Source organism: Theobroma cacao, chromosome 10 (genome assembly GCF_053813885.1).
Source record: "Theobroma cacao isolate CCN51 chromosome 10, ASM5381388v1, whole genome shotgun sequence".
Taxonomy (NCBI): domain Eukaryota; kingdom Viridiplantae; phylum Streptophyta; class Magnoliopsida; order Malvales; family Malvaceae; genus Theobroma; species Theobroma cacao.
The window spans coordinates 9,307,924-9,335,134 of record NC_142648.1 but is presented as its reverse complement, the minus strand read 5'-3'; the positions used below and the strand labels follow the sequence as shown (position 1 = coordinate 9,335,134).

The window sequence follows — 27,211 nt, the reverse complement described above, 5'->3', positions numbered from 1 at the left end:
TAAATCTCTCATAAAAAGTCCAAGTCTCATGCTTTTGCTCACTCCTTCGTAGGGTTTTTCATGCTCTTCCACTTTTATACCTCAACAGCTTTCAAAAGCCTTTCTTTAATACATTCACTCACTAGCTGGACGTGTAGAAAGAAAGAGAGAGTGATTTCCCTTATTAGCTTAAAGAATTTTGAAAGAGAATTCAACTATAAAGACCATCAAGGTGAGTAATGAAGTAGAGTTAATTTTTAAGTGTTGAGAATGTCTAGTGATTAAATTTGTGAGTGTTTTATTGTTGAGGTTGTTTATTTAATTTTAGTGTGACTAGAATAGTGCAAATAATAGCCATTTAATAGTAGTTGGAAGCTAGTTAAGGATGACTAGTAGAACTTGATTTAAGAAATAGCTTTTGGAATGGTATTAATGCTAAGTTAGGTTGATGGCAATGTTGTTGCATGTGATAGGTTCTAACAAAAACCCCACATCTCTATTCGGAACATTAGTCGAAGCTAGAGCCAGCCAAAACATCAACAAAGACTGGTGAGTGAATTTGTATTAAAATATTTTGGGTTTTGAGTTTTGGGCATATGTGTTTGATTAAATCCATTGAAATATTTTAACCTTTTTTCTCTAAAATATGCATGGGAACAAGCTTTTAATGAAACGTTTTGTGTTGTGGAATACGATTGTGATGAAGTCATGTGCCCTGTGTTATGTTGATATAAAGGTATATCTAAATATATATGATATGTATTGATAGTAACATTGTTTGTAATTATAACCGAGCCTGTGTACGATGTGGGGGAGCACATGCCGGTGATGATGGGTGCGGGAGTGTGGATGATGATAGTGCCTGTGCGCGATGTGGGGGATGCACACGATGGTATTAGTTGTGCACGAGGTGGGGGGATGCACATGATGACTCTAGCTATGTGTGCGATGTAGGGGTTGCACATGAACTGAGTGAGACGATGGTGGTATTGGTGTTTATATATGTAATGTGTATATATATATATATATATATATATATATATATATATATATATATATGTTTATGCAATAAAAAATTCGTGAATATGGTATATGGTTGTAATGCATGTGAAATCTTACATGTTGAACCTTGAAAATTCTCAAGTATTTTCAAATTGATTTTGTCTTTTCCAGCAAAATGGCCTTTTTCATGATACAATGAAAACTTGTTCTTGGTATCCTATTTCTCGCTGGGGTGAGAAACTCTCGGGTTTGGAGGATTCCTACGAATTTGGTTCTCACCGCAGCGAGAAACTTTCTGTCTTGCTTGTTATCTTGTTCGGTTGCTGCCCTATTTTCCACTTCTTTGGCACCATAATTGATCATGGACTTCCAACATCAAGGAATTAATTGATTAAGTTTGAAATGAGGAGGTTTGGTGAGAAACCCTCGGCTAGTTGAGAAACCATCGACTAGTTGATAATTTGAGCCAAATCTGCAACAAGAATGCCTTTCCGCTGCAGCGAGGACCCGTCGTTTTACTAGACTTGACTTGCTTGAATGCTATTAAAGTTTTAATTCTTTAAATTCTTTGTTGTGCATGGACCCTTTATTGTCAAGTGATTAACTCATTAAGGGTTTAATGAGGAGTTTTAATAAAAACTAAACTCAATTGCATTGTTTTGAAGATAAATGCCTCATGATTTCTTTAAACTTTCCTTATCGTTTGCTTGTTCCCTTCCTTTGTTCACTCACTGGGTTTATACTCACCATTTTCAACTTCATGTTTTCATATCAGAAGGCAGCCGGTAACTAGGTCGAGGTGTCCTCGTAGATTTGTATGCTTCGTAGGTATCTCGACATTCAATAGCTGAACTTTCGCCCGAGTTTTTTCGCTGGAAGTCGAGTATCCCTTTGTGGTGTATAGACAAACCCGTTGTAAATTATTAAGATATATGTTTTAGACAACATATGTATATTCTGTTTGGCAATGCCACTATGAGTTGGAAATGTTTAGCATTATTTCGAAGTGAAATTATGAAATGTGATCTTAGCAACTTTTGATGGAAATAATGAACAAGTCATATAGATAAGCTTGCTTGAGCTTAGTGGGCTATGTCCATTGGGCCCATGTGCCGATCATGGCCCGAAATTTAGGTTGTGACACCTCTAGACCCTTAGGGGTGAAATCAAAGTATGTCATTCTTCATACAAGATGACCTAGTGTCTCAAGTCTAAGGACTAGTTGCACGACTATCACATGAGAACATATTCCATAGACACTTGAGTGAAATACCAAATGGAGTTCTCATAGCGGGTCATGTTCAATGAACTTGTTCTTTAATAAGCGCCTACATGTTATCCTCAAGTATCCCATATACTTCAATTTATGAGATCGATTACTTACTTTTCAAGTAAGGAGGCTTAACTGTACCAGTCTTTGAGTATTGTCAATGCCTTGTCTTGACAATATAATGACTAGGAACAATTTTAGGAACATGGTTTTAATGCATAGTGATCTCATAATTATAAAAACTTTACAATTCTCTTGCAAAGTTTTTATGTTTCATGGACTTCATCCAATTAGTACTTTATAACTCCTTATTATTGCACTAACATGAATAAAAACCTCTATCACATATAGTTATGTGATTAAATATGCATTAAATGACAATATACATTCCTTGACCAATCCAATTTGCTCGATGGCATATACCAACAACCTTAAAAATCTATGCATCAATAGAATGCTTAGTCATATTCTAAGTAAAAAACATTAGAAAGGAAATAAGCCACAGTACTCAATCACCAATTTGTTTAGATGAAAACAAAATTGATTAGTAGCAGATCTAACATTCCTCTGAATCAAAGTATAAAAGCAAAGGTAACTAGAGGGTGCATATATAGTTGAAGGATCCTTCACATATTATGCTAATAGCTCAAAATATGCCTCCTCGCCTATTAACAACGATAACCAAAAATCACAAAGAACAAACCTAATTCTTTTTTCCAAGTATGGCGGAGGCAATTGAAGGCCTGAAATGTGAGAATGCTCATTATTCCAATTTTCCAGGGAGCTGGCTTGAACAAGAATTTATTTAGTCCTCAATCCCAAGTGGCAATCAACATCCATGAATAACCAAAATTACATGACCATCAGAAGAAACTGTTGAGTCTCGCTAATACCATCACCCAATCCATGTTCTCAAGAAAAACAAGGCAATGTTTTAAGCAACTTCTTGATGAGAAACAGAATTCTAGATGGGCATACTAGTACAAAAGTTATGTCCAGTAAGGACAATTTCACAAAATTCTTCACAAGCACAAGAATTTAGAGATTTGCAGCATTTCATTCACCAACAGAAGCATTCCCAAGGGATATGGCCACTAATTCCACCAATACACAATCAGGCTTAGCAACTTCACCCTCAAAAGCATCTAAGAATACCTGAATCATCTTCAATGGTGGGAGAATGGTAAATCACAATGTTGACACCAAGACCATTTACACTATCTTATCCCATATCATAAACTAGAAGCTATGTTCAAGCTTGGTTTATTTACATGTAAGGATGTAGCTAAGTTATATTCAAACTTCATTCTTTTACATGTAGGGCTGCTCAGGATCTTAGGATCAACTTGAGCTCGGTAAGATATTTTGATATAATGTTCTAGCTTGGCTCAACTAAAATTTGGATAAATTCGAGATTGGTTCAAGTTCAGTTCATTTAACTTAAACCAGCTTTATCATAATCTATGCTTTTTGGTAGCAACACAGGTATGGAATTATTTGGCAAGATTCTTTCAAATCTATGTTATTAATCCTCCAAATGTTATACATGTTATCCATTCATGGTATTATTCAGGAGCTTTCACCAAACTAGGTCATATCTAAATGTTACTACCCTTATTTATTTGCTGGTTCCTATGGATTAAATGAAATGATGAAAAGCATAAGGGACTTGGCATGTATCTTGATAGAACTATATGGCGAATTATGAAATTATTGAGACAACTATGTCAGGGTAATCTTTTACAAAAATGGCACTGGAAGGGAGGCTTAGACATAACAAAACATTGGGGTTTTCATTTTAATCAATAGAGACAACTGCCTCCAAAAATTATACGTTGGATTAAACCATTGACAGGTGAACTAAAGCTAAACGTTGATGGTAGTTCACAAGATAATTTTTAAAAAGCTGCTGGTGGAGGAGTTTTTAAAGACCATACAAGTACTCTCATTCTTGGCTTTTCTAAAAATTTTGATCCAAATAACTCCGTGCCAACAAAATTACTGGCACTACATAAAAGCTTGCTCCTATGCATTGAACGTCATGTGACAAGAGTGTAGATAGAAATGAATATGCTAAAATGTTTGTTTAGATGATCAAGGATGACCATATAGGTCAAAATTAGATACGTTATTTGCTAGAATCGATCCGAAAATGTTTGAAAGGCATGTCTTTTAGAATTTCGCACATTCATACAGAAGGCAACCAAGCAATTGATTTTTTGTCCAACCATGGGTACACGCACCAAAGTCTACAAGTAGTTTCCCAAGCAAAAAGTGAACTTCAAAGAATTCTTAAATTAGACAAATTAAATTTACTATATTTTTGCTTTAAAAAAATGTAAAGAAGTAATACTCCTAATTTACATTTACTGTCATTTTTCACTATTCTTAGAATCTTGTAAGAAAGGGAGTTTTCTCTTTACGATAGCATCCAAAAATATGCACGTAAAGTAAAATCTTCTTTAGGCCTTTAATTTATTTTATTTTATTTTGTGCTCATGTAAATTCAGAGGTACGGTTTATATCCCCGTCCCATATGTACATTTTTATTTTCCTTATTAATAAAACATTAACAAGGTGGCTGAACCCTGCAAGAATATTCCAGCATAAAAAAAAAAAAGCGGTATCATAAACATTAAATTAACATATTTGTAAACAATTAATGAACATATACCTGAACAGCTAAAGAACCTGAGCTCATATTAGTCAATGCTCGGCTTGTTTATTAAACAAACACTAAAATCTAGTCCAAATCATTCGTTTACCGTATTAAACAAACATAAACCAGCCTAACCCTAACATGTTCACAAGCTGTTCAACAAACGTACTGGTTCACTTACACCTCCCTCTACAACAATTTTACCATTTATTTTTAAATGACACCATTTTTACTATTTCTTTTTAAAAACAATTCTTTTTTCTTCACTTATTCCAAGGGACAAAGATGATATATAGTAAAATGTGCATATGCATTATAATTGATATAAGCTAAAATTTCACACTCAAACCTATAAAATTCATCAAAGTATGAACTATCTACACTTAAAAGTTTAAACCTTTCAACCGCCAGCATGCTTTAAGAAAAAAGAAATGTGCAATCACATGAGGGAGGTGCTCCCATCATGTTTAGCCTTCTACCAATCTCCGTTCAGTCCATGCTAGTTTTCTCATCTTTTCTCAATGGCATGTTCAATGGCCAGCTGTCCACTTTCTCCTCGTTCATTTCCCTCTTATTCTTATTCAGGTTGAAACTTGCATATTTTTGTAAAACTTTGCATGCGTGATTTACAGCCACAAGGATTGGTTCTTGTCAATCATTGTATGTGCGGTTGACATGGAGGTGGGAGAAGGAGGTGAGAGTAACAGCACAATATGCTATTCTGAGTATTTGGGTTTAGTTTTTTCTGATTTATTACTCACATTTCATATGAAGAATTTTGTCTGTACTTTCACTTTGCAAAAAAAAAAAGTTTGTATTTTCAACAGATTCAGACACAGAAAGATTTTGAAAATTGGGAAGATCTGGAGAAATAGTGCTTATAATCAATAGAAGAGGTGCTTGATGGTTGGAAGGTAAAGAATTCTTACTTCACTAAAGCAACCTATGAAAATAAAAAGGGAAAAAAAATCTTTAAGGTAAAGCATCCTTATTTTACTATAATTAATAAAGCAAGATAAACACTTAGAAACAGGATAAATCTTAAGAAAAGAATATAGTATTGCATTTTCATATGTAATACATTATTAATATTACTAGTATAAAGTAATAATTTTGTATACATTTGGTTTTTTATTATATCCCTGTTACATGCTTTAAAAATAAATAATTCATGAAATAGAAATAAAAAATATAACTATCTAATTTTTTTAATGGGTTTTCTTAATCTATAAAGTCATCAAAGTATACAAATATTTTACACAAATTAGTCTGTAATTTAGATAAGTTTTCATTCTTGCAGAACTGAAACAAAAACTAACTGGACTTTGAGCAACTTCCTAAGAATTTGAAACATGTCAAATATCAATGGAAACCTCAAAATTAAAAAGCTCCAGAAATCATAGCTATGGCTGTATAAAATGATCATACCTTCTTGTTTCAAACCCAAACAAGCACAGGAAACTCCCACATATCTTGAGGAGAAGTTTCAATCAGTCAATCCAAGGGCGAAGGGGTTCTTCTTCATCAACCTCCAAGAATTTTAAAAAGTAAAAGTAAAAATGTCAACACATGTCCAATTATGATCACTCAATTTCCTTGAAGCTGATTCCTGTCAAAAAAGAATGCAAGAAAAACTACCTCATGAAGCAAACCTTATCCTTGAATACAATCTTAAAAAATTCATATTGCTCAATCAGAACCAGCAGATTCATTGTTTCCAGTAGACATTGCACCTCAAATTCTCTTCATGGATTCCATATATGCTCCTGAAATTGCGAGTCTCAGTTTTTTAAGAAAATTATTTTCACAATCACTAATCGAAGATGCAGTAGGCAAAGTCTTAGCTATTAGAACAAAGTTCTCTCCATTTCCAACATCTATTTCATATAACTCAGGAAAAACCTCCTGAAAATCATGTACCAACCTCTCATAAAACAACCTACTTGGAGGGATCACATTAATAACAAAAATTCCAGATTCACAAAGAAGTGATCTAGCAGCCAAAAGAACGTCCTTCCTAACAAATTCCAAGGGGGGAGCACTAACACCATTGCTCAGATCACTAGAATCCAAATCAACCATAATAACATCAAATTGAGGATCAATATGAGCAGCTCCTTCGCAATAACTATCTCCACGAGCAAGTTTCTCCATAAGTTCCATACCATCTCTGACACAAATCTGAATAAAATCCCCATCCTCCAATCCAAAATACTTTTGTGCAACCCTCAACACCTCCTCATCAGCCTCAACACCAACAACCTGAAAATCCAATTGTGTTTTCAAAAACCCAACCAGAGCACCACCTCCAACCCCAAGACACAAAGCTTTCGGCCTAAATCCAAGCTGAAAACGCTCATCCATCCATGAGCCAACCAAAGCAAGACTAGCCACCATTGGCACCAAATAAACATGCACCAAAACCCCCAAATCAGGGCTAAACTCTACATTATCATTCCCTCCTATTTCTACTGAATCCAAACAATAAACCGTCCTGGGCACAATTCGAATCTCCGTCTGAACCAAATTAGGCATCCTTTTGAACCTCAATCTCCTCCGAAATTCCCTTTTTTGATTAGTACTCTCTATCTCAACATCTTCAACAAGCATTTCACCGACAAAGTTCCCAACACATTTCTCTAAAACTACGCTAGAAATAACATTATCTTCATAACTCAAGATTGGTACTTCCAAATTTCCATATTTAAAGTAATCTTTAGGAGACAAAGCAATTACCAGTGGCTTAAGCGCCATTTCCAGGTTGTTTAAACAATCGGAATCGATGGGACGACGGTAGATGGAAGGTGAATTAGGGTCGTCCACGATGGCTTGCTGTCCGATTAATATGAGGCGTTGGATGTTGGGGGAGGAGAGGAGGAGTTGCAGGTGGCCGGACTCGGTGGAGAAGAGCCAGTCGGACTCGCGGTGTTTGGGGACGAACATGGCGGCGACATTTGGAGCAGAAAGGGAGGAAGAGGAGGGGGTGGACGGGTGGAGAGGAGAGTCGAGGATGGCTATTCGGATGAGTGGAGAAGAAAGAGAAGGATCAGGGTTGGGGATGGTGAAGGAGAGGAAGCGGGAGGGGTGTATGGTTTCGAAAATGGAGATGTCTAGGGCCATTTCTTTTATCTTTTTCTTTAAAACTAGTGCAAAAGTTGAAGTGCCAAGGCCTTTGCTCCAAACTCAAACTCAATGTTATATTGGATCGTTATGGTCCAGAGTAGGGATCGCTGCGACGGAGAGTGGTGTTCTTTTGTTCATAAACGGGGTCGGGTCAGATATAAAAGTTGATAACCCGGGGCGGGTACAAAACTGAAATGCATTAACAAGTCAAGTCCTTGCCTGCCGCAGTCACCGAATAAAATAATTATTATCTAGAAACAACATAAGATAAGAATATAATAAAATACATATTATTTAGTTTAGTTTATAGAAAGATATAGTCAATCTCACATTATTTTCATGTTTGTTAATAAAAAAAACTTAAAAAAGATAAATAAATAAGTGATAAAATAATAAAAATGAACTCCACTGCTAGGATTAAGTTAGAAAAAGCAAATTTAGAGTAGACATTGCATTATATTCTAAGTCTTGTCAAGATATTAGATGATGAAAGGATATTAATTATATTGTAAGCTACACATTGAAAGCTGAGTAAAACCACTGTGACTCTTTTTTAATATTTGGATAGTCATCATATATTATTAGATGTCAATTTTAACTTATAAATAAAAATTAATCAATTGAAAATTGACAATGAATGTAAAAGAGCTTGATTCATTTAATCCTGCTTTGACTAAAATTATAATTAATATTTATTACCAACAAATTAAGACTCTAATGAGTCACATACATTAAGAATGTCAATTGAGAATGTCACATCCCATTTCCTGGAAGGATTGTGACCGACGCAAGGACCCAAATGAGCATAACCCGTTAGGCCCAACCAAGCCTTTTCTCATAAAATTATCAATCATTTATCATCACATACGGAAACATTATATCACATCCATTAACATACATAATCGTAATACATATATTCTTACAACTTATTACACAATAAAGGAACTTCTCAACTTAATTGTGTAAGTTCAACTTAATACATCTATATGTGTATTATCAAATGCCACTGTCGTAGTGCACAATAATATAAACATTAACATCATCAGCACCCTCGAGTGTCCATATAGGCTCTCGAGCCATCATCATGATCTCATACATAACATTATTAATATAAGATGCCTAAACATTGGCAATATCAGCATAAACATGTTCATAGTTTGTAACATAACATAAAGTAAAGATAGACTCGTCAATGGAACGTGACCGACCCTCTAAGCATCAAGTGGCTGCTAAGCACCTACCAATGAATGAAGACCGGACACTAATATCTGCGACACTAGCTGCTATCAAAAGCTATCACTGATCTGTAACAAAATAAATGGGAAAAATAATATGTGAGTCATAAAGACTCCGTGAGTGGATACGGGAAGGGGACAAGCTAAGCAATAAAAGTATTTCGTAACCATGCATTTATAACTCATGCTGTTCCTAACTTTCAAATCATAAATTTCATTGTACATGTCATTTAAACTCATTTAAATACCTTTTGTTTGAAAACAAACTTATATAAACCTTTAGAAATCTTCATTAAATTCACTCAAACATCCTTCTCTGTACCATATCTATCAGTACATTATTGAATGTATCGATACTTACAAGCATCTATCGATACATTGTTAAGATGTATCAATACATTTCACATAGAAAGCCTCTTATGGTAATCTGTTTAGAATGTATCGATACGTGCTCCATTTGTATTGATACTGTCACGACCCGGAACTCCCATTGAGCCCGTGACAACCGCCGCGATGTCCCGATAGACATCCATTACCCGGAATGTCAATCGAAACCTCGTAAGGCTTAACATCAGTTTTTCTTGCTTCCCCCATAAGTATTAGTTGCTAAAATCATGTTTCGAGAGATTACAAACTATTTCCAATTCAAAACAATAGAAAATTAATTTTTTCCTCACAGGGGCATTTTGGTCATTTTTCCTCAAAAATCTCGAAATCCACAAAAAATGTAGTAAGCAAGTACAAAACATATAATTCATAATCAAAAATGAGTTTTAAAGTCTAAAATCTTCATTTAAAACGAAATTACGATTATTTAGATATAATAAGAAAATAAAAGAAATATTAAGTAAAATATTCTATATTCTTATAAAACAATATTTATAGAGTTATACGTAAATAATTTTTGTAACGTAAAAGCTAAATAAATTCATACATATTGTAATACAGTAAGTCAAAGTATTTAATTTAATTTACAATAACAAGTGGGCCCCTGAATAACCAAAAGTAAAGAGGACTATGAACCTATAGTTTGAAGGAATGAAAATCCAAGGGTAGTCCTCGATGAACTCAGCTATCTACAGCTTAATCTGAACCTGAAATGGGTGGAAAGGAGAGTGGTAAGATTTTATAATCCTAGTGAGTAAACAAACATCATTCAAAATATCTAAAGTCGAGTAAAATGAGATAATTAAAATATTTCATCTCAATATGTATTTCATAATATAAATATTCATTTCATTTAAATATTCAACATGGCTTATGAGTATCTTAAAAGTTTGGCTCCTGTTAAAATCATTCTCGAGGATTCCTTGGCCGAGGCATCTAACAGAGTCCGCCAAGGCTGTTAAAAAGTTCGTATACACATAAACATATTTTTAATTGGAAAAACACAGTCATTCCTTGACATTTGCGGAGTTCATCATCACGAGGTGGTTCGGCGTGATGTGAACTCTATCCATACCTCAAGAGATACCCTACGCGCCTCTCCGATCGAGGTACATATACATATATTCGGATTCCGTGCCTCTCTAATAGGCTGGTCCACAAAATTCGCCTACTACAGCAAGCTAAACCCACCATACAATAAAATTTTTGACAACATGACAGGGCTAATATTTTAATACTTAGCCTGCAAGGGTAAAATAAAACAATTCATACAATTCATAAAATACAGCCCAGCCAGTCATGCCAACACAATAACAATATAACATAAGCCATCAATTTCCAATCATAAATTTACAACATACCGGTGGTCTCCAATTACTCTATTTTCAAAATCGTTATTTCGTTTCAAGACAATTTATAAAATCTTTTCATTTAAACACATTTTTGTTTGCAAAACCTAAAATTAGCCATTTAACTCATTTTCATAAAATTTCACCAAAATCGAGTTAAAACATACTTTAGATAATTAAAATGATAGTAAGGTTACTCACTATTTCGGGAGTCAAATTTTTAGAGCACTCTGACTACCGATCCTCGGGTACAATTTTCTTACCTTTATCGGAGGATTCACCACTTAGACATAGTACAAAATCGAGAAACTTACTACATTGGTATTAAATCGAAATTAAACTAATTTAGACTACTAATGCATGATATGGAATGCAAAAATGTCCGAATAGCTGTTTAAATACGATATTCGACCTAATTCGCACTATTCTCGGTGTAGTTGGCTAAAACCTCCAATTTAACTCCGAATCGATTTCTTTCACTTTCTACACTCCAATTATACTTAAAATACCTCAATGACTATGAATATAATTCAATTTATCAGTCCGAACCATAAATCGCACATGTCTATAAATTAGGTAAAAATTTAAATTTTCATGCCAAAATTTCCCATTACATTTCTAGCCTCACCAATCATTAAATACTGCCAAATATCATCAATTTCAACCTCAATATCCTCCCTAGAAAATTCAGCCTCTTGTGGGTTTGTGAAGAACAAAGTGATTTCTTGCTAGATTTTCATACTTTCCATTACTAAACAACCAAAAACACTTAATTAACTTGAAATCTAGCAAAATCAATGCTCAAAACCTCTCCTCTCAAATTCGGCCAGCATGGGTTCATCATGAAAACTTGAGTTCTAAGCATGAAAAATGAAAAAGAAAGCATGGGTAGTGTAAATCACAAGATAAAATCACAAAATTGTACCTTTATTGGCTTAATCCCTTAAAATCTCACACTTTTTCTTCAATTTTCCCACCTAGGTTTTGTTCTTCTTCACTTCATGCTTTGGGCGGCCATAATGAAGAAAATAGGCTGATTTTTGCTGATTTTAAAGCTAAAAAAAATAAATGGATATAAACTTGACACATGTCACCATATTGTTGGTCCATGTGTCATTTCTTAACTATTAAGCTTTCTCCCTCCACCATATAAATTCCTTCAATTATCCATGTTAATATTGGATAAAATTCATGTGCTGGATAAGTGTCGGGTGTGTAAAATTACAATTTTGCACCTGAGATGGCAAAATTATCATTTTACCCTTATGCTCCGAAAAATACCGGGATTATAATTTTTTTCACTTCTCAACCTTAAATCATACTCCAATACTCAAATCATACTCCAATAAGTCAAATGGAGCCAAAAAATCTTTTCTAAAAATTCTCATTTTGTCCCCAAGTGGCAAATGACCATTTTACCCCTAGATAGTGAAAATTTCGATTTGACTCGAAATTGATCCTCAAACTCCGAATTACCATTTTGAGTCATCCCTAGACTATGAAGCTCTTAATTTCACCTTAAAATTCCTATTTGATCTAGTTCGAGGCTTAAATTAACTTTGTTGTACCTCTAGGTACAATACCTACTATTGTAAATTTTTTGGGACTCTCCTAGCATGCAATCATGCTATCATTACATGTATGTCATGATAAGTATTTTATAAGATCAGGCTTTATAGATACTTTGGACATAGAGACCAAGTTTCTGAACAATTTCAGCATTTTTGACATTTCTTCAGTCCTTTTACATCTCGGGAACTATCTTTAAGGCTCAATTCTTCTTACTAACCACATTCTCATGCCATCATAAGGTATAAACCACAAACATTACGCAAATGAACTCAACATACCACATACCATAAACATAACAACCATGATCATTTCATTAACATTAAACCTTATACATTGTGATGGTATGACTCCCATCATCCTTGGGTTGGCAATGTACATCTCTATTGCACCTTGGGTCGGCAACGTATAACCTCGGGCTGGCAATATATAACCCCATTGCACCTTGGGCATTTTATGATGCATCATATGAGTGAAGTCGTCATTTGCACCCTATGAGAGTGGTATCAATCACATTCTTTGAGTTTTCATACTCGTAGCATGTGGTATGTGGAATGTCCTTCACATACATGCTTACTCATGTCATAAGGTATATGGGATTTACATCATATATCTAATCTCATGGCATTTATGCTAGCTCAATCATCTCATGTAGTGTATGGAATACACATCATATGCATATTCTCATTGTATTAATCATGCGTACTTAATCATCTCATGTAGTGTATGGAATATACATCATATATATATTCTCATGGCATTAATCATGCACACTTAATCACCTCATATGGTATATGGAATTTACATCATATACACCATCCTATAATATACATCATGCATACTTGATCATCTCATATGGTATATGGAATTTACATCATATACATAATCTTATGGCATTCATCATACCAACATGTATATTATGGCATCTATACATAAGCATACAATATCTCATACCCACACCAGTCTAAAGATCGATGCAATCGAGTGGACTTCAAACATAAGGTGCTTGTCCCCCTTTGTTAAAAACAAATACATAGTAGAGTATTTACATACATAGTAGATTCATAAACATTTTAGAAAATCCATTGAGTAAATCACATCACAATCATTATTAATTTATTCTCTTAGAAAAAAATCATTTTCAATCTAAAATCTCAAATCCTTTGATAACTAATTTTGGAGATATAATTTCAACATGCATAAATAACCTTTTTCATCGAAATCATGCTAGCTTTACATATCAAAACAATTTGAAAGTTGTGTATTCACTCATGTAATTAGAAAGTCGATTTCTAGCTCCAAGCACAACTCCCTTTCGGCGTTATCCGTGGAGTTTTCAAGTGTTCCTATCATACAACAATCATCACAATTATTTCCTAGAATAAGAATTTCGTAATAATTATTCTATGTACTTTCGAAAGCACTTGACTTTGGCTAAACTAATTTTCTAGCTAAAACCCATGCTTAGGAGCCCATTAATATTCCATCCTTACCTTAGGTGGGCTTAGATGCTTCAGCAAATCATAAAACCATTAAACTTACTCACCAGCAGAAAGTTTGGGTATTAACACAACTATTTAAGTTCTGAAAATCCAAAGCCAAAAGCTTTAAAAGCTGAAAATGTCATGTTTTTTTATAAAAACCCAAATCTAAGCCTTAGAATCATAAAATGGAATTTTGGATTAAAAATGTGTTGAAAGAGCTTAAGAATAGGTGTTTTACCTTGCAAATGTGACTAAGGGTTGCCAACCCTCGAAAAATGTGATATATTTATAAGCTAGGGTGTGAAAATACGTTTTTACCCCTTTTATTTTTCTAAAATCGACGAAATGTATCTATACATTGGCCCATGTATCGATACATTTGATTCTGGGAGAAATGTATCAATACATTATGAACATGTATCAATACATTTTCATCAGAAAACCCTTTTTTAGGCTAAATGTATCGATACATCATGAACATGTATCGATACATTTGAGATAGAATGCAATTTTCTAGGACAGATTGCCAATAAAAGCTACCTAACTTATTTACATTAAATACCATTTAGTAAATATCCTCTTTACTTTTTACTTTCCATTTACTTAAGATATTTAATGTAAATAAGCAAGCAACCCTTCTTTTGGATTCAATAAAAATATCAAAAAAATCAAAATCCAAAAGAATAAAAAATCTAAATTTTGTTTTCAAGAACAAAATCGAAAAAGTTTGACTGAAATTAAATTTGTGATTTCCATTTACCCTAGCAAATGTGCTCCAAAAATTAGGGAAAAATCATTTTTGATCATCTAAAAACCAAAGGAATCATTACTTTCAGTTTTTATTTCTAAAAGATTGTTCTATAAATATCACCTATTTTGACCCCTTCCAATCTTAAAAAATTTCCTGCTTCAAAAGAGACAAACAACAAAAAGTGTCAATAATTCTTTTGGAAGGTTCAATCTAAGTTTGATGTTCAAAACATATAATCTATATGCTCACCTAAGGATTTCCTAACTTATTATCCTACTCAATGTGGGATTTCATAGAGAACTTTAAAAAGGGTTAATTTATTTGGACTTAATTAAAAGAAGTTAAAAAACTTCAAGGACATAAATGAATGACATAATTGAATGGTTCAACTAGTCATAAAAGCTATTATGTAATTAAGCATAATGTTCATGCATAATCCTATAGGGTTTAAGATTAATTACTTGCTTACAAATATGAGGTTCATGTTGATTTTCAGACATGAGCCACATAACCAACACTAATATACTGAAAATCTTGAAATGGTTGTTAGAGAAAAATTAGAAAGAGTTCCAAAACTCTAAAAATCGGCCTAGCTATCCTATAGCCTTGTGAAACCGTCGATCATCACTCATAATCATTTGGCCATTGTTTTCTTCCCAATCTTGAGTATAACTCATACTAATTCATCCATTGATTGAGGTTTAAATAATGGTTTTTGAAACCCCATGGATTAATCAAAGAGAAGAAACAATGTGGATCACAACTTGTCAAGAAACTTGGCTCCTTTGTTGCCTATTAGTGTACCTTAATGTTCTTAGTTGTGTTTTGGTTTCTCTTGGTGAAAAAAAAAAGTAAAAATTGCCTCTCCTTTAGCTAGCACTAAGCTCTACAAGCATAGTAACCCTATTCTCCATTGGAGTTATTCACAATTGCCATTCATGTTGATTACCATTAAGTTAGACACTTGGACAGCTTGTGGTTTGCTACAACCTAGCTTGGTACAAAAGGATTAAATTATGTTGGAACCTTGTAATTTCAATAGAGACCTTTATCTTTTAATTAGGGTTAATCTATGATTAATATCCATAAAATGATTCTACCTAAGGAAAAAGTTTTAAATTTCCATTGTGTAATGTAATATAATTGCATGCCTTTCTCCCAACATATTTATCCCTTTATAAGCATCCTTGATTAAGACCACTTTAAATAGCTTCATGGTATAGCAATTCACATATAAGGTAACCTAATAATCTTAAGTCTAAAGATAACTTACATAACCAGATAATCTTAAGTCTAAGAATAAGTTACCTTAATACCATATGGAATTCTCTTAGTGGGTCATGTTTAATAAACTTGTTTATGTAACAAGCACCCACATGTTAGTTCAAGTATTCAGTTGCTGTGCTTAAAACTGGTTTTGTTGCTCGTGTTGGCCGTAGGAATACTGCCACTTAGATTGTTTGATTTAAGGCATAATGGTATCCAAAGAAGTTTATGAACCTCATTTGAAGTTGTAGTATCTACTCATATTGTCCTTATGAGATTTTGAATGAAGGTTAAATATTGTAATTTGTCATTATGGGAAATATGGATAACAAATGAAAGGATGTGTGTGTTTGGTTTTTCCTCATGTGATAAAGTTGTGCTTACCTTTCAAAAAAAAAAATAATTCATTCTATAAGACCAATTGCTCAGTTCTAATTGAGAAACATATGATGTTGTGTCATTCTCTCGACTTTCTCAAAATCCAATTCTTGATGAAACATTAACTGGAAATCTTTTAGAAATTTATGTTTTGATGCAATAAGCATTTCATAAATATAACACTTTTATAATTCATTTTGCAAAACACATATGATTCCATGGACTTTATTTATTTTAGTTGACAAGTCTTATGTTAAATAAATGTCTTTTATTAAATGTAAATTCTTATAATATAAAATGTATCATTGCACAACCAACTAATTGACTTACAAGGCATTCATCTACACTATCAATCTCATAATTAGATCTAATAAAGATCATAACCAAAAATGTTTAGACTTTCTAAAAAAAAATGAAATTCTTTCTCAATGCACTCCTTTATGAACTCCGTAACATAATGGTTTTTCAAAGAGGAAAAATCAAATCCTATTGGACATGGTTTAGTCTATGATGAGCAAGGTAGACCTTCCTACTTCATTTTAGGGATATGCACTTGAAGTTGCCATGAATCTTTTAAATAAAGTTACAACTAGATTAGTATACAAAATCCCATATGAGATATAAAAAGGTAAAAGGTTATATTTGTCTTATTTAAAGATTTAAGGATGAAAGGCTTATGAGAAGCGTGCACAATCTGACAAACTTGGAGGTAAGTAAGATAAATATAAGTTTATGGAATATCCAAAAGAATTAGCAAGGTATTACTTTTATAATCTTGTTGAGTAAAAAGTGTTTTATCTCAAGACATGCAGCTTTTCTAGACATGTTAGTTTGAACCAACACAACTTTTGATTAATGATTGTGCTCCTTTACATTTTAGCAAAAAGACATCATGCTTTAGATAAATCACAATATTTAAATTATGGTAAAAAAAGTAATTTTTCTTACCAACATGTCTCCTTAAGGAAATTATCCATTATCTACATAAACACCTCATATAAACACATACCACTTTCCATGTATAACAAAAATTCTCCTTACCCAAAATCAAAACTCTCTCTCCTAGTATGTGATAACCAAGCTAACTGCCCACATGATTCTAGGACCCATTGTTTTCTTTTTTACCATTAATGGTATTAAAGCTTTGATAGTGAAGAAAATTAAAAGTGAAACAAGAGGAAATTCCTACCTTTTAGTGGAATTTTCTTCCTTGTGATAGCTTATCGAATGAAACGATTGAGTCTCTTTACCAACACTTCAAAGCTGAAGTCCCATAAAGGGTTTGTTGGAAGAGGAAGTAGACAACCAATCAATAACAAGTGGAGCAAAATCTTTATCAACAAAATCATATTCAAAATTAAAAAAAAAAAGTTGGGAGTACTCACAACATGTAAGCACCAAAGACATAACATGCCAAAGCCTAAACTATTCACCATCCAGACTATAAAAAAAAAAAGCACAAAGAGGAGGATGAAATTATTTTGTTGGAAGCACTTATAGAATTAACAAAGAAAAAAATCATTCTTTGCCATTGTTTTCAAACAATTTAAATCAACATATTCCATTACATCTAGCAATTTCACCACAAATCCAACATCAATAACTACTTTAACAACCATCGAACAACAAAGCTTTAAAGCTTTATTTTGTTTCATTAAAATTGACTTTCGTATTTTTTTATGTTTGATTGACAGAAAATAAAATTGTCAATGGAAACCATTTAATAGTCAATGAAAAATAGATCTAAAAATTTGGAATTTGCATTTTATTTTACAAAAGTAAAAAACAATTTTCAGACTAACTAAAGTATAAAACAAAAACTCTCCCCAACTACACTTGTCCATAAGCTAGGCTACTTAACTCAAGCCGGGCCTTGGACATGATCTTTTAGGCTCGAGGTGAACTTAACTTGAAGTGTTATTTGTTTTATATGTATAGGATATGAGAAAATTATCTCCAATCATATACGTTTATCTTTTTTATTTAAAGGAAATGGAGATTCCATGCTCTTTAAGTAAGAGAATCTTATGTCAACAATTAAACTAAATATGTAGATGTCTCATCATATATTTTAAACACAACAAATTTACATATTTGTGCTTGCTGGTTAGGAAGGAAGTGCACATGATTCTTGTATTTTAAGTAATGCACTTTCAAGGTCGAAAGGATTTAGAATTATGGAAGGTTAAATAATGATAAAATAAAAATTTAATATTTGTCATTCATTTGATAACTAATTTATTTAGCAATAAGATAATGTCTGTAAACTTGTAGACAAATATTATCTTACTAATGATAGATATGGCATTCGGAATGGAATTATCAATCCATTTGAAGGTGTTCGATATAATTTGAAAGAATATAGTAAACTTCATCTTGAAAACAAGGATGAACTTTTTAATCTTTGCCATTCATCGTTAAAGAACAACTGTTAAGCGAGGATTTGGGATTTTAAAGAAACATTTTCATGTGTTAGATTCTGAACCATTTTGGAATTATGACACACAAGCAGATATGGTTTTATATTTTTGTATCATCCAAAACCACATAATGGGAGTTGATCCTAATGATGCACTTAATCAACTATCAGTAGATGACACAGAGTTGAAAATGGTAAGAATTGTTCCAACAACTCAGGAAGCAAGAAAAGAAACTAGAGAATAGATGACAAAGAGAGATGAAATTGTACATGCTATGTGGATTGATTATAGAGTTAGGAAAATGTAAATTTTTTTTGTTTCAAACATTGATTTTATGTATGTTCTTACTTGTTTGAAGTTGTTGTCATGAACATTTAAGTTGCTATTAACATTTTATGCACTTTTTCTTTATTGTTGGTTAACTATATATATTTGTGTATGATTATTTATTATAGGTTTTTTTGTAACTTATTCGTTTTTAATATAAATAATTATGGTAGAGATGGGAAAGTCAAAGCAATTTAGGTGGATAAAACCAATGGAAAGTTTATTACTTAAGATCCTTGCTGATGTGGCTTAGGAAGGAAATAAGTTTTATGCTTGAGTAATGGAAGCTATAAATGAAAATTTTAATGTTCATTGTGAGACAAAGCATGTGGAAATCATCTTAGGACAGTGAAAACTACATGGAAAACTATAACAAAAATTTGTAGCCAAGACTGGATTTGGATGGCATGACAATTTAAAATGATCATTGCTAATAAAAAAGTTTATGAGAACGAAGTTACGATTTGTACATTTTTCTTAATTATCTTTTTATTCAATTTTTATTTTACACTTTTTTATATTTTATGTTAAAATTTTAATTATTTTCTATATATAATAAATTGGAGCAGACACATCTTAAGTATGAACATTTCATCGATAAGAAGACTTATATGCCTTATGAAATGGCATTGATTGTTGGAAAAATATAGCTACTAGGAACAACATAGTTAGAGTATCAATGCAACATAATAAAAAATAATTAAAACAAATCGAAACCATGCCTCCTACCTTGGATCACCTGGGTGCTTTAATGCAAAGTAAAAACTCCATGTAAAAATCAAATAATGATATTACCTTACCAATTCATTTAAATTAGTCAAAGGATTCTTTACAACCTTTCAGTGTATAGTCTTACAGTATAATTCATTCCCTCATCATATATCTTAGAGATGATAAGAACTTGGTGCAATGTCTACTTTTATTGACCTCCATATTTGTTATTGTAGTTAGATCATAAAAGCTTTCAAACAAGCCAATACATACAATTCTATACCTCATCTATCGATAGATGATGAACATCTATCAATACATTTAAAGCAAAATGCTTTTTCTTGCGTTTTGTATGCTAACTATCGATAGATGTTCTACATGTATCGATAGATAACCTCTGAAACTCTATTTTCTAGGCAAAATTGTGTATTTTTGCCATTAAATCCCTTTACCTCTTGAGACTATCTCTATGGCTCATTTCATTTCTTTAATCACAGTCTCATGCCAACATAGAGTCTAGATCATAAACATTAATTAAGATAAATTCAACATGCAACATATTATAAAGATAACAATTATAATCATTCCATTAACATTAAACTCACACATTATGATGGTACAACTCTTATCAACCTTGGCCTAGCAATGTACAACCCTATTACACCTTAGGCGTTTATGATGTATCATGGGAGTGAAGTCATCATTACACCCCGTGTGAGTGGAATCAATCGCACTTGTTAAGTTTTTATACTCATAGCATTTAGTATGTAAAATGTTCATCACATACATGCTTACTCATCTCATAAGGTATGTGGAATTTCACATCATATACACATCTCATGCCATTTCCTCATGCCTACTCTTTTATCATATCATATGTAAAACATGCATTATATACATAATCTCATAGCATTCATCATGCTTCTTAAAACATCTCATGTAGTATATGGAAAACACATCATATATATAAACATAATATCTTACATGAAAATCATCATACAAGCCATCATAAATTTCATGCCTCGACATATCTAGAATACACCTCATACATTCATGCAATAATCATAATCATATCTCATACCTACACTAGTCTGAAGATCGAAGTAATCGAGTGGACTCAAACATAAGCCGCTTGTCCCTACTTTTTTGAAAATTAATACATAATATCATATTTACATACATAGTACGTTACAAATGGATTTTACAATATTTTCCTCATCCAAAAAAAAATTTTCATTTCATAAATGTTTGTAGAAAATCATATTCACCAATAATCCTCAAATCATACTTCGACTTTACATATCAAAATAGTTTGAAAGTGGTGTATCCACTCATCTTATAAGAAGCTCGATTACAACTCTGATTCCATGTAATCCAGTGTGTTTTCAAGTATTCCTATCACATAATATTCATAACAATCAATTTCTAAACTAATAATCTTGGAATAATTAATCTAGCAACTTCTTATATCTATTTGCTTTTGACTATAACTACTTTCTCTTTCTAAACTACGCTAAACATGAATAAATCCTCTAAACTTACCTTAGATGAGCTGAGATGTTGAAAGAAATCACAAAAACCTTAGCTTTAATCCTCAACAGAAATTTCTAGGCAAAAATCATAAATTTTCAACATTAAAATGTGAGCTTTAAAGGTTGTAAAGCATAAAAATGACATTTTCATCATTAAATCTTAAAACTATGATCAAAATCATTGAAAATGAAGATTTTTTACTATAAACAAGTCGAAAAAGGTTTAAGAAAAGGTTTACCTTGACAAAACGGCTGAGGGTTGAAAACTCTCTAGTATTGTGTCATATTAATAGTTTGGGAAGTGAAAATATGCTTTTACCCTTTTTATTTTTCTGAAAACGACGTCATTTGTTGATAAATCTAGGCTATCTAATGATAGATGAGCTTTAAAACCCTTTTTGAAAGCTTTTTGATTGCCATCTATCGATAGATTTGGTTATTTATGGATAGATCTGCTCATTTATCCATAAATGTTCTTCAGGGCAACTTTGATAAAACCTTTCTGGATTGTATCTATCAATAAATGAAAAGCATTTATCGATAGATTGAGTCCAAAAAGCAAAAATAAACCTTAAAAACATGTCCAATTGAACTCCTTTTAACACAAACTTTGTAAATAATCCTAATACATCAAAGCATGAATTCTTCTAAGATCAAAACTTACTTTTGAACATTCCAAACACAAAATCATCTCAAAACATTACACCATGAAATTTTCCATTCACCAAAACTAAATTTCAACTTCTCAAAAACATAATTTAACTTACTTATCTAAGGATTTCAAGCTTAGAAAATCTCACATTAGGGTGGGGTTTCACAATTATGGCTCCATATCTTCATGATTTTTCATCCATGTTGCCACAAGGTCAACTATGCCTTCTAAACTTCACAATTTTTGAACCATTCTTTAACCATTCTACCCTTGGATCAACTTACCTTAATTTAGGATTGATTCTTGCCTTTAGATCTTCAATTTCTTCATCAATTCAACATGTAACTTTGGCCATCTCTTTCTTATGATCAAACGTTGAGTTGAGAATGAATTTCATTGCTTGAAACAACCTTGGTGAAGATCAAACAACTTTGAATGTCTTTAAATAAACTCTACCACTTGTGAACCTAATTTGCACTTTCGAATATCTTAAGAGTAATTGTTAGGGAGATCATGAAGAGAACTCATTCAAGCATGTTTAACATGCATAGAACTAAGTCATTCAAGCTTATGGACATTTATGATTGTGTGAAAGTTTAATAACTTCAAGAATTCACACAACTAAAACAATCAAGCTTATAATTATGTAAGAACAAATGTACAAGAGTTAATCATTTCAAGAACTTGTCAAGTATCACTATTTGTAAAGCTAATGCAAATTTGAATAATTTTATCATAATCAAATCTATACTCATTTTCAAGCTAACAATCTTCTTTTTTTAATATGATAAAACTATGAGCATAAATTGCATTTTGAAATCTTTTTTGAAACTCCCCTTAACTCTCATAGTCTCTAAGCCCTTGTTTGAAATCATTTAAGCTGAAGTGAGAAAGGTTGTTCAATGAATGTTAAACTTAAAATATCCCTCTCAACATATGCATCAAGTTTCCAAATTTGCTCATAAACTTTCTTCCTCTTTTTGTTATGTCAAAAGGGTTTAGAAATGTGAGCATTAAGACACTTAAGTTCAAGAGACAATAAGGTCACAAGCTAACAAGTCATGCGTAAAGCCATTTATATCAAAGTTTGCCTTCCAACCATAATAAATATTCAAAGAGTTTGGGAATTAAATCCCCATACAAAATCAAACATCCCAAGGTGCAAGTTAAGTGCCAAGTCGAATCACGTGTTAAAAGAAAACTCCAATACCATCATCTTGAAAGATACAACCTCATTTAAAAGGATTTTATAACTTTTTGTTGAAATCCCACTCTCAAGCCTTTGAAATAAGAATAATGGTTTGTAAAATGTTCAAGTATATCCAAGAAAAGAATTTATAAATATCAGGCTATAAAGCTTTTGTAAAAGATGTTGAAGAAAATGAAGGTTTAGTTTCAAAGAAAATGAAATAATGTTGTTATCTCTAGAAAATCCTTCAAGGAAACAAATGGATTTAAAAAATAAGATAGTTTGTATTACATTGAGTAAATCAAGTCTAAATGCCAAAGTCAAGGCAATTACCCAATCCAAAGATTAAGGTTAAGACAAATACCAAATCCAAATGCTAGAATCGAAACAAGTAACAACTCAAGCACCATGGTTGAAGCAATTGCCAAATTCAAGGACTAAAGTCTAAACAAATACCAAAATCCAAAATCTAAAATCAAACAATATCAATTCCAAAGTCCAAAGTCAAAACAAATATTGAATCCCAATTCTATAGAGTCAAATATCACTACAAATAAATTACAGAGCATTGGATAACATGGACAATCAAATGAAAATGTGTCGTCACACCAAAAAAGTTGGATACATGATAGTCTTCAACTGTATATCAAACGAGCTAAGATTGCATCAACTACCAAACGAAAACAAATCAAAAGGGGTAAGACTCTGTTAGCTACCCAATCAAAGCTAAGCATTGTGCATAATGGCTACTGGCTACTATCATTAGCAACAGGTCCATGTCATGACCCAAACTCGAGGACCATGACTAGCGCACAAGCCTTACAGGCAAGCCCACTAGACCCAAGCAAGCCTTAGAGTCTAAAATCATATAACACATATGCCAAAGGATTTATAATCAAATATTCATACAAATTCAAACATATTACATTATCTTTGGCTCACAATGTACACAAATGTTCATAAACCAATACATTGGCCAGTTAAATCGAGTTCATACATTGGTCATCATGAATTTGTCATTCACATTTTTTGTATCAAACCTCAATTCGCATTTATCGAGCTTCAATCATCTTAGGCTCGGTTAGGTTCTAAGTGCCTTTAAGTCTCCAAGGCATCGTTCAATCAAATCACTCGAATATATCATTCTCCTAGGATAATCTACTCTTAGGGGTTCATCATAGCCTTTAGACGTCATAGTCTAGGCACACTCACAATATAGGCCACCCATGTGGCTCACATCACAGCACACAACCACACAATCTACAATTTGGTTCTCTAGCTTAGGCACTTACATATAGGTAATCATATATATATATATATATATATATATATTCATATATACACATACACATAAATAATTTGTTTTATAGCCTAGGAATGTTCATCTAAGCCTACATACGAAATCTAATACCAGTGCAATGTATCTATCATGTGTTATGCATTACGTGCATTTTATTTATACCTACTCACAGTGAAAATGGGAAGCACTCCTTGCCAAGCTTCAATCTTTAGCCTCCAATCATTGTCTAGCTCGCTAATGAGTTGACTTAACTATGTTTCCCCCTTTAAACACATCAGAGCATTAAAATATTTATTATTCTTAGCCTTCGAAAAATGCTAACTTTTCACACAATTAACTAAATTCTAGCAATCCAACTATTTAAGCTTGAATCCTTCATTAACGAACTAAACCCATACCTTGGAAGTTGGATTGCACAAGTCTTAGCTTTAAATTCTCCAATCCAAGGCAAAAAGGGAAAAATACTTAGCTCAGCATAAACATTGTTCAAAACACATCATAAAACATACCAAAACAAAGACAATAAAAGAATATGTTAAAGATTGAGTTCATCATTCCTATCAGCTCTATTTTCTAATCCTATTTTCTTGTCTTTCTATTTTTCTCCCCCTTTTCGGCATCATCTAAAAAGGTTCTAATCTAAATCAGATGAAGGTGAGGATTCGTCAGTGCCAAAATGAACATTGAGAGATTTAGGAGAAAAGTGAGATGAAGAGTCAAATGATGATACGGTTTGAGGGGCTGTACGTTTAGAGGTCGGTTTGGTGGAGGTCAATGTCAGTCGTGCAGACTTTTTTCTTGTGAAAGTTTTTATTTTAATGGCCATTGTTTTCCTCCCCCTTCTTATAGTTTTCTTCGCAATAAGAGCAGTGTCCCTTTCAACTGCTTTAGCCCTGTCTTGATTTTTCTTCCCCTGCACCTTGTTCTATCTTTTATGGAGCTGACTAAACTTCTTGCATCCTTGCTTATTGTTGTGCCTGATTAATTATAACTTCCTTGATGATGTCTCTGCTAAAGTCAAAAACTAGGATCTTTTCAAACTCTTTAGGGGAACTCACAGCACTTTTTTCAGCAACTGAGTGTTCTTTTTCCATTTAGGGTTCTTTCTCCATTTATTTTTCTTCCTTATTCTCTTATATGGTAGGTTCTTTCTCCATTTCTCTTTCTGTCTTCCTCATTCTCTTTTGTGGTAGGTTCTTTCTCCATTTCTCTTTCCGTCTTCCTCATTCTCTTTTGTGGTAGGTTCTTTCTCCATTTCTCTTTCTGTCTTCCTCATTCTCTTTTATGGTAGGTTCTTTCTCCATTTCTTTTTCTTCCTCATTCTCTTTTATGGTTGGTTCTTTTTCCATTCCTTTTTCTTCCTCATTTTCTTCTATGGTTGGTGTCTTTTCCTTTTCTTATTCTTCTTGTTCAACATTCTCTTTAAGTATTTCTTGTCCAGTTTCCCCTTCATGATTAGAAGCTAGAATTTTAAATTATTCTATAGCAATCCTTTCACTGGATTGGCTTGGAGCAGTGGCTAGAGCTTCAGGGAATTTTATTTCCTTGGCTTGATGAAACAAGGCTTCAAGCTATTGAAGTTTTTCTTCAATCTTTACAATCTTCTTAGCCTAATTAGTTAACTTCCCATCGATTCTCATGAGGAGATTAAACAACATGTCACTTTGAGGAAGAGGTTGACAAGCCTTAGTGAAGGGTGTTGAAGGATTGCTAGTTAGAGAGGGCAAAAGTGTACCTTTTGTGATCTTAATACACTAATTTCTCTCAATCTTGTAACCCATCTTTAGCACACTCCCTAAAAATATCCCTTGATCCTTGTTTCTGGTCAGATCAGATTGAAATCTTCCATTCCAGATTCCTTTCTTTTTCACCAAAGCTATAAGAATATTGCCATAAAGCAAGTTTTCTTTGTCCCCCAGCAAGGTTCCCCTGATTATCTCTACCATATACCTTCCCACATTCAGTGGAATTTCATTAAAAACTATTTCCATCAACCATAAATCTTGTGCACTCATATAGCTAAAACTGCTACTTCTTCCATGCAGAGTGATTGCAATAAAATAATGGAGAATCTTAAGTTGAGCATTCTTAATCTCACTAGCATAGCTTCTGAAAGGAAACTTCTCTTTTTTTCCAATTACAATTTCCCAAAGATGGCTTGGATTATATTTCTCAAGCATTTTGTACTCTCCTATTTCACATTCTATTTTTAGGAATTCACCTAAATCCTGAGCACTAATCTGAAAATTTCTACCATTTAAAACCATATTTAAGCTATCTTCAGCAAACTCATCATGTTCTTCCAATTCAGTTTTGTCAAAAGCAATGCTAGAGTAAAGTTTTTTAACTAAGGTGGGACTGAACATCCTATCTCTAAATGTACTCATGAACTTCAGTTTTAATTTTTCAAAATAATTTTCTAAATCCTCTTTCACTATAGGAGCATCACTGAAACTAGTCCAATCAAAAAGTTTCTCACAAGATATTGTACCATTCTCAATCTTTCTAAACCTATCAGCATGCAATGATTTCAAAATTAGGAGGATGAATCACTACCTTTGCTTGTGGGGGCTCTTACCTCAGCTAATCTTTTCCCTTTCTCTGTCACCTTCTTTTTGCTTCTCTTTT

The 27,211-nt window shown here is 32.8% G+C and overlaps 1 protein-coding gene across 4 annotated transcripts; it reads right to left on the bottom strand.

Moving 5' to 3' along the window:
* Nucleotides 1–6,093: 6,093 nt before the first annotated feature.
* On the bottom strand, nt 6,094–8,207 carry LOC18586673 (S-adenosyl-L-methionine-dependent methyltransferases superfamily protein). Of its 4 annotated transcripts, none has more exons than XR_016028785.1 (3): nt 6,835–8,207; nt 6,549–6,676; nt 6,094–6,439 (listed from the first exon to the last, which is right to left on the bottom strand). XR_016028785.1 is itself a non-coding variant. In XM_088810460.1 (3 exons), the coding sequence occupies exons 1-3, from the start codon at nt 8,028–8,030 to the stop codon at nt 6,498–6,500; spliced, it is 1,251 nt and encodes a 416-aa protein (XP_088666586.1). In that variant the 5' UTR covers nt 8,031–8,207; the 3' UTR covers nt 6,425–6,497. The 4 variants fall into 4 exon arrangements, 2 of the variants coding, with proteins under 2 accessions (XP_088666586.1, XP_088666585.1); XM_088810460.1 differs by having other exon boundaries at nt 6,425–6,519; nt 6,644–6,676; XR_016028784.1 differs by having other exon boundaries at nt 6,549–8,207.
* Nucleotides 8,208–27,211: the final 19,004 nt, after the last annotated feature.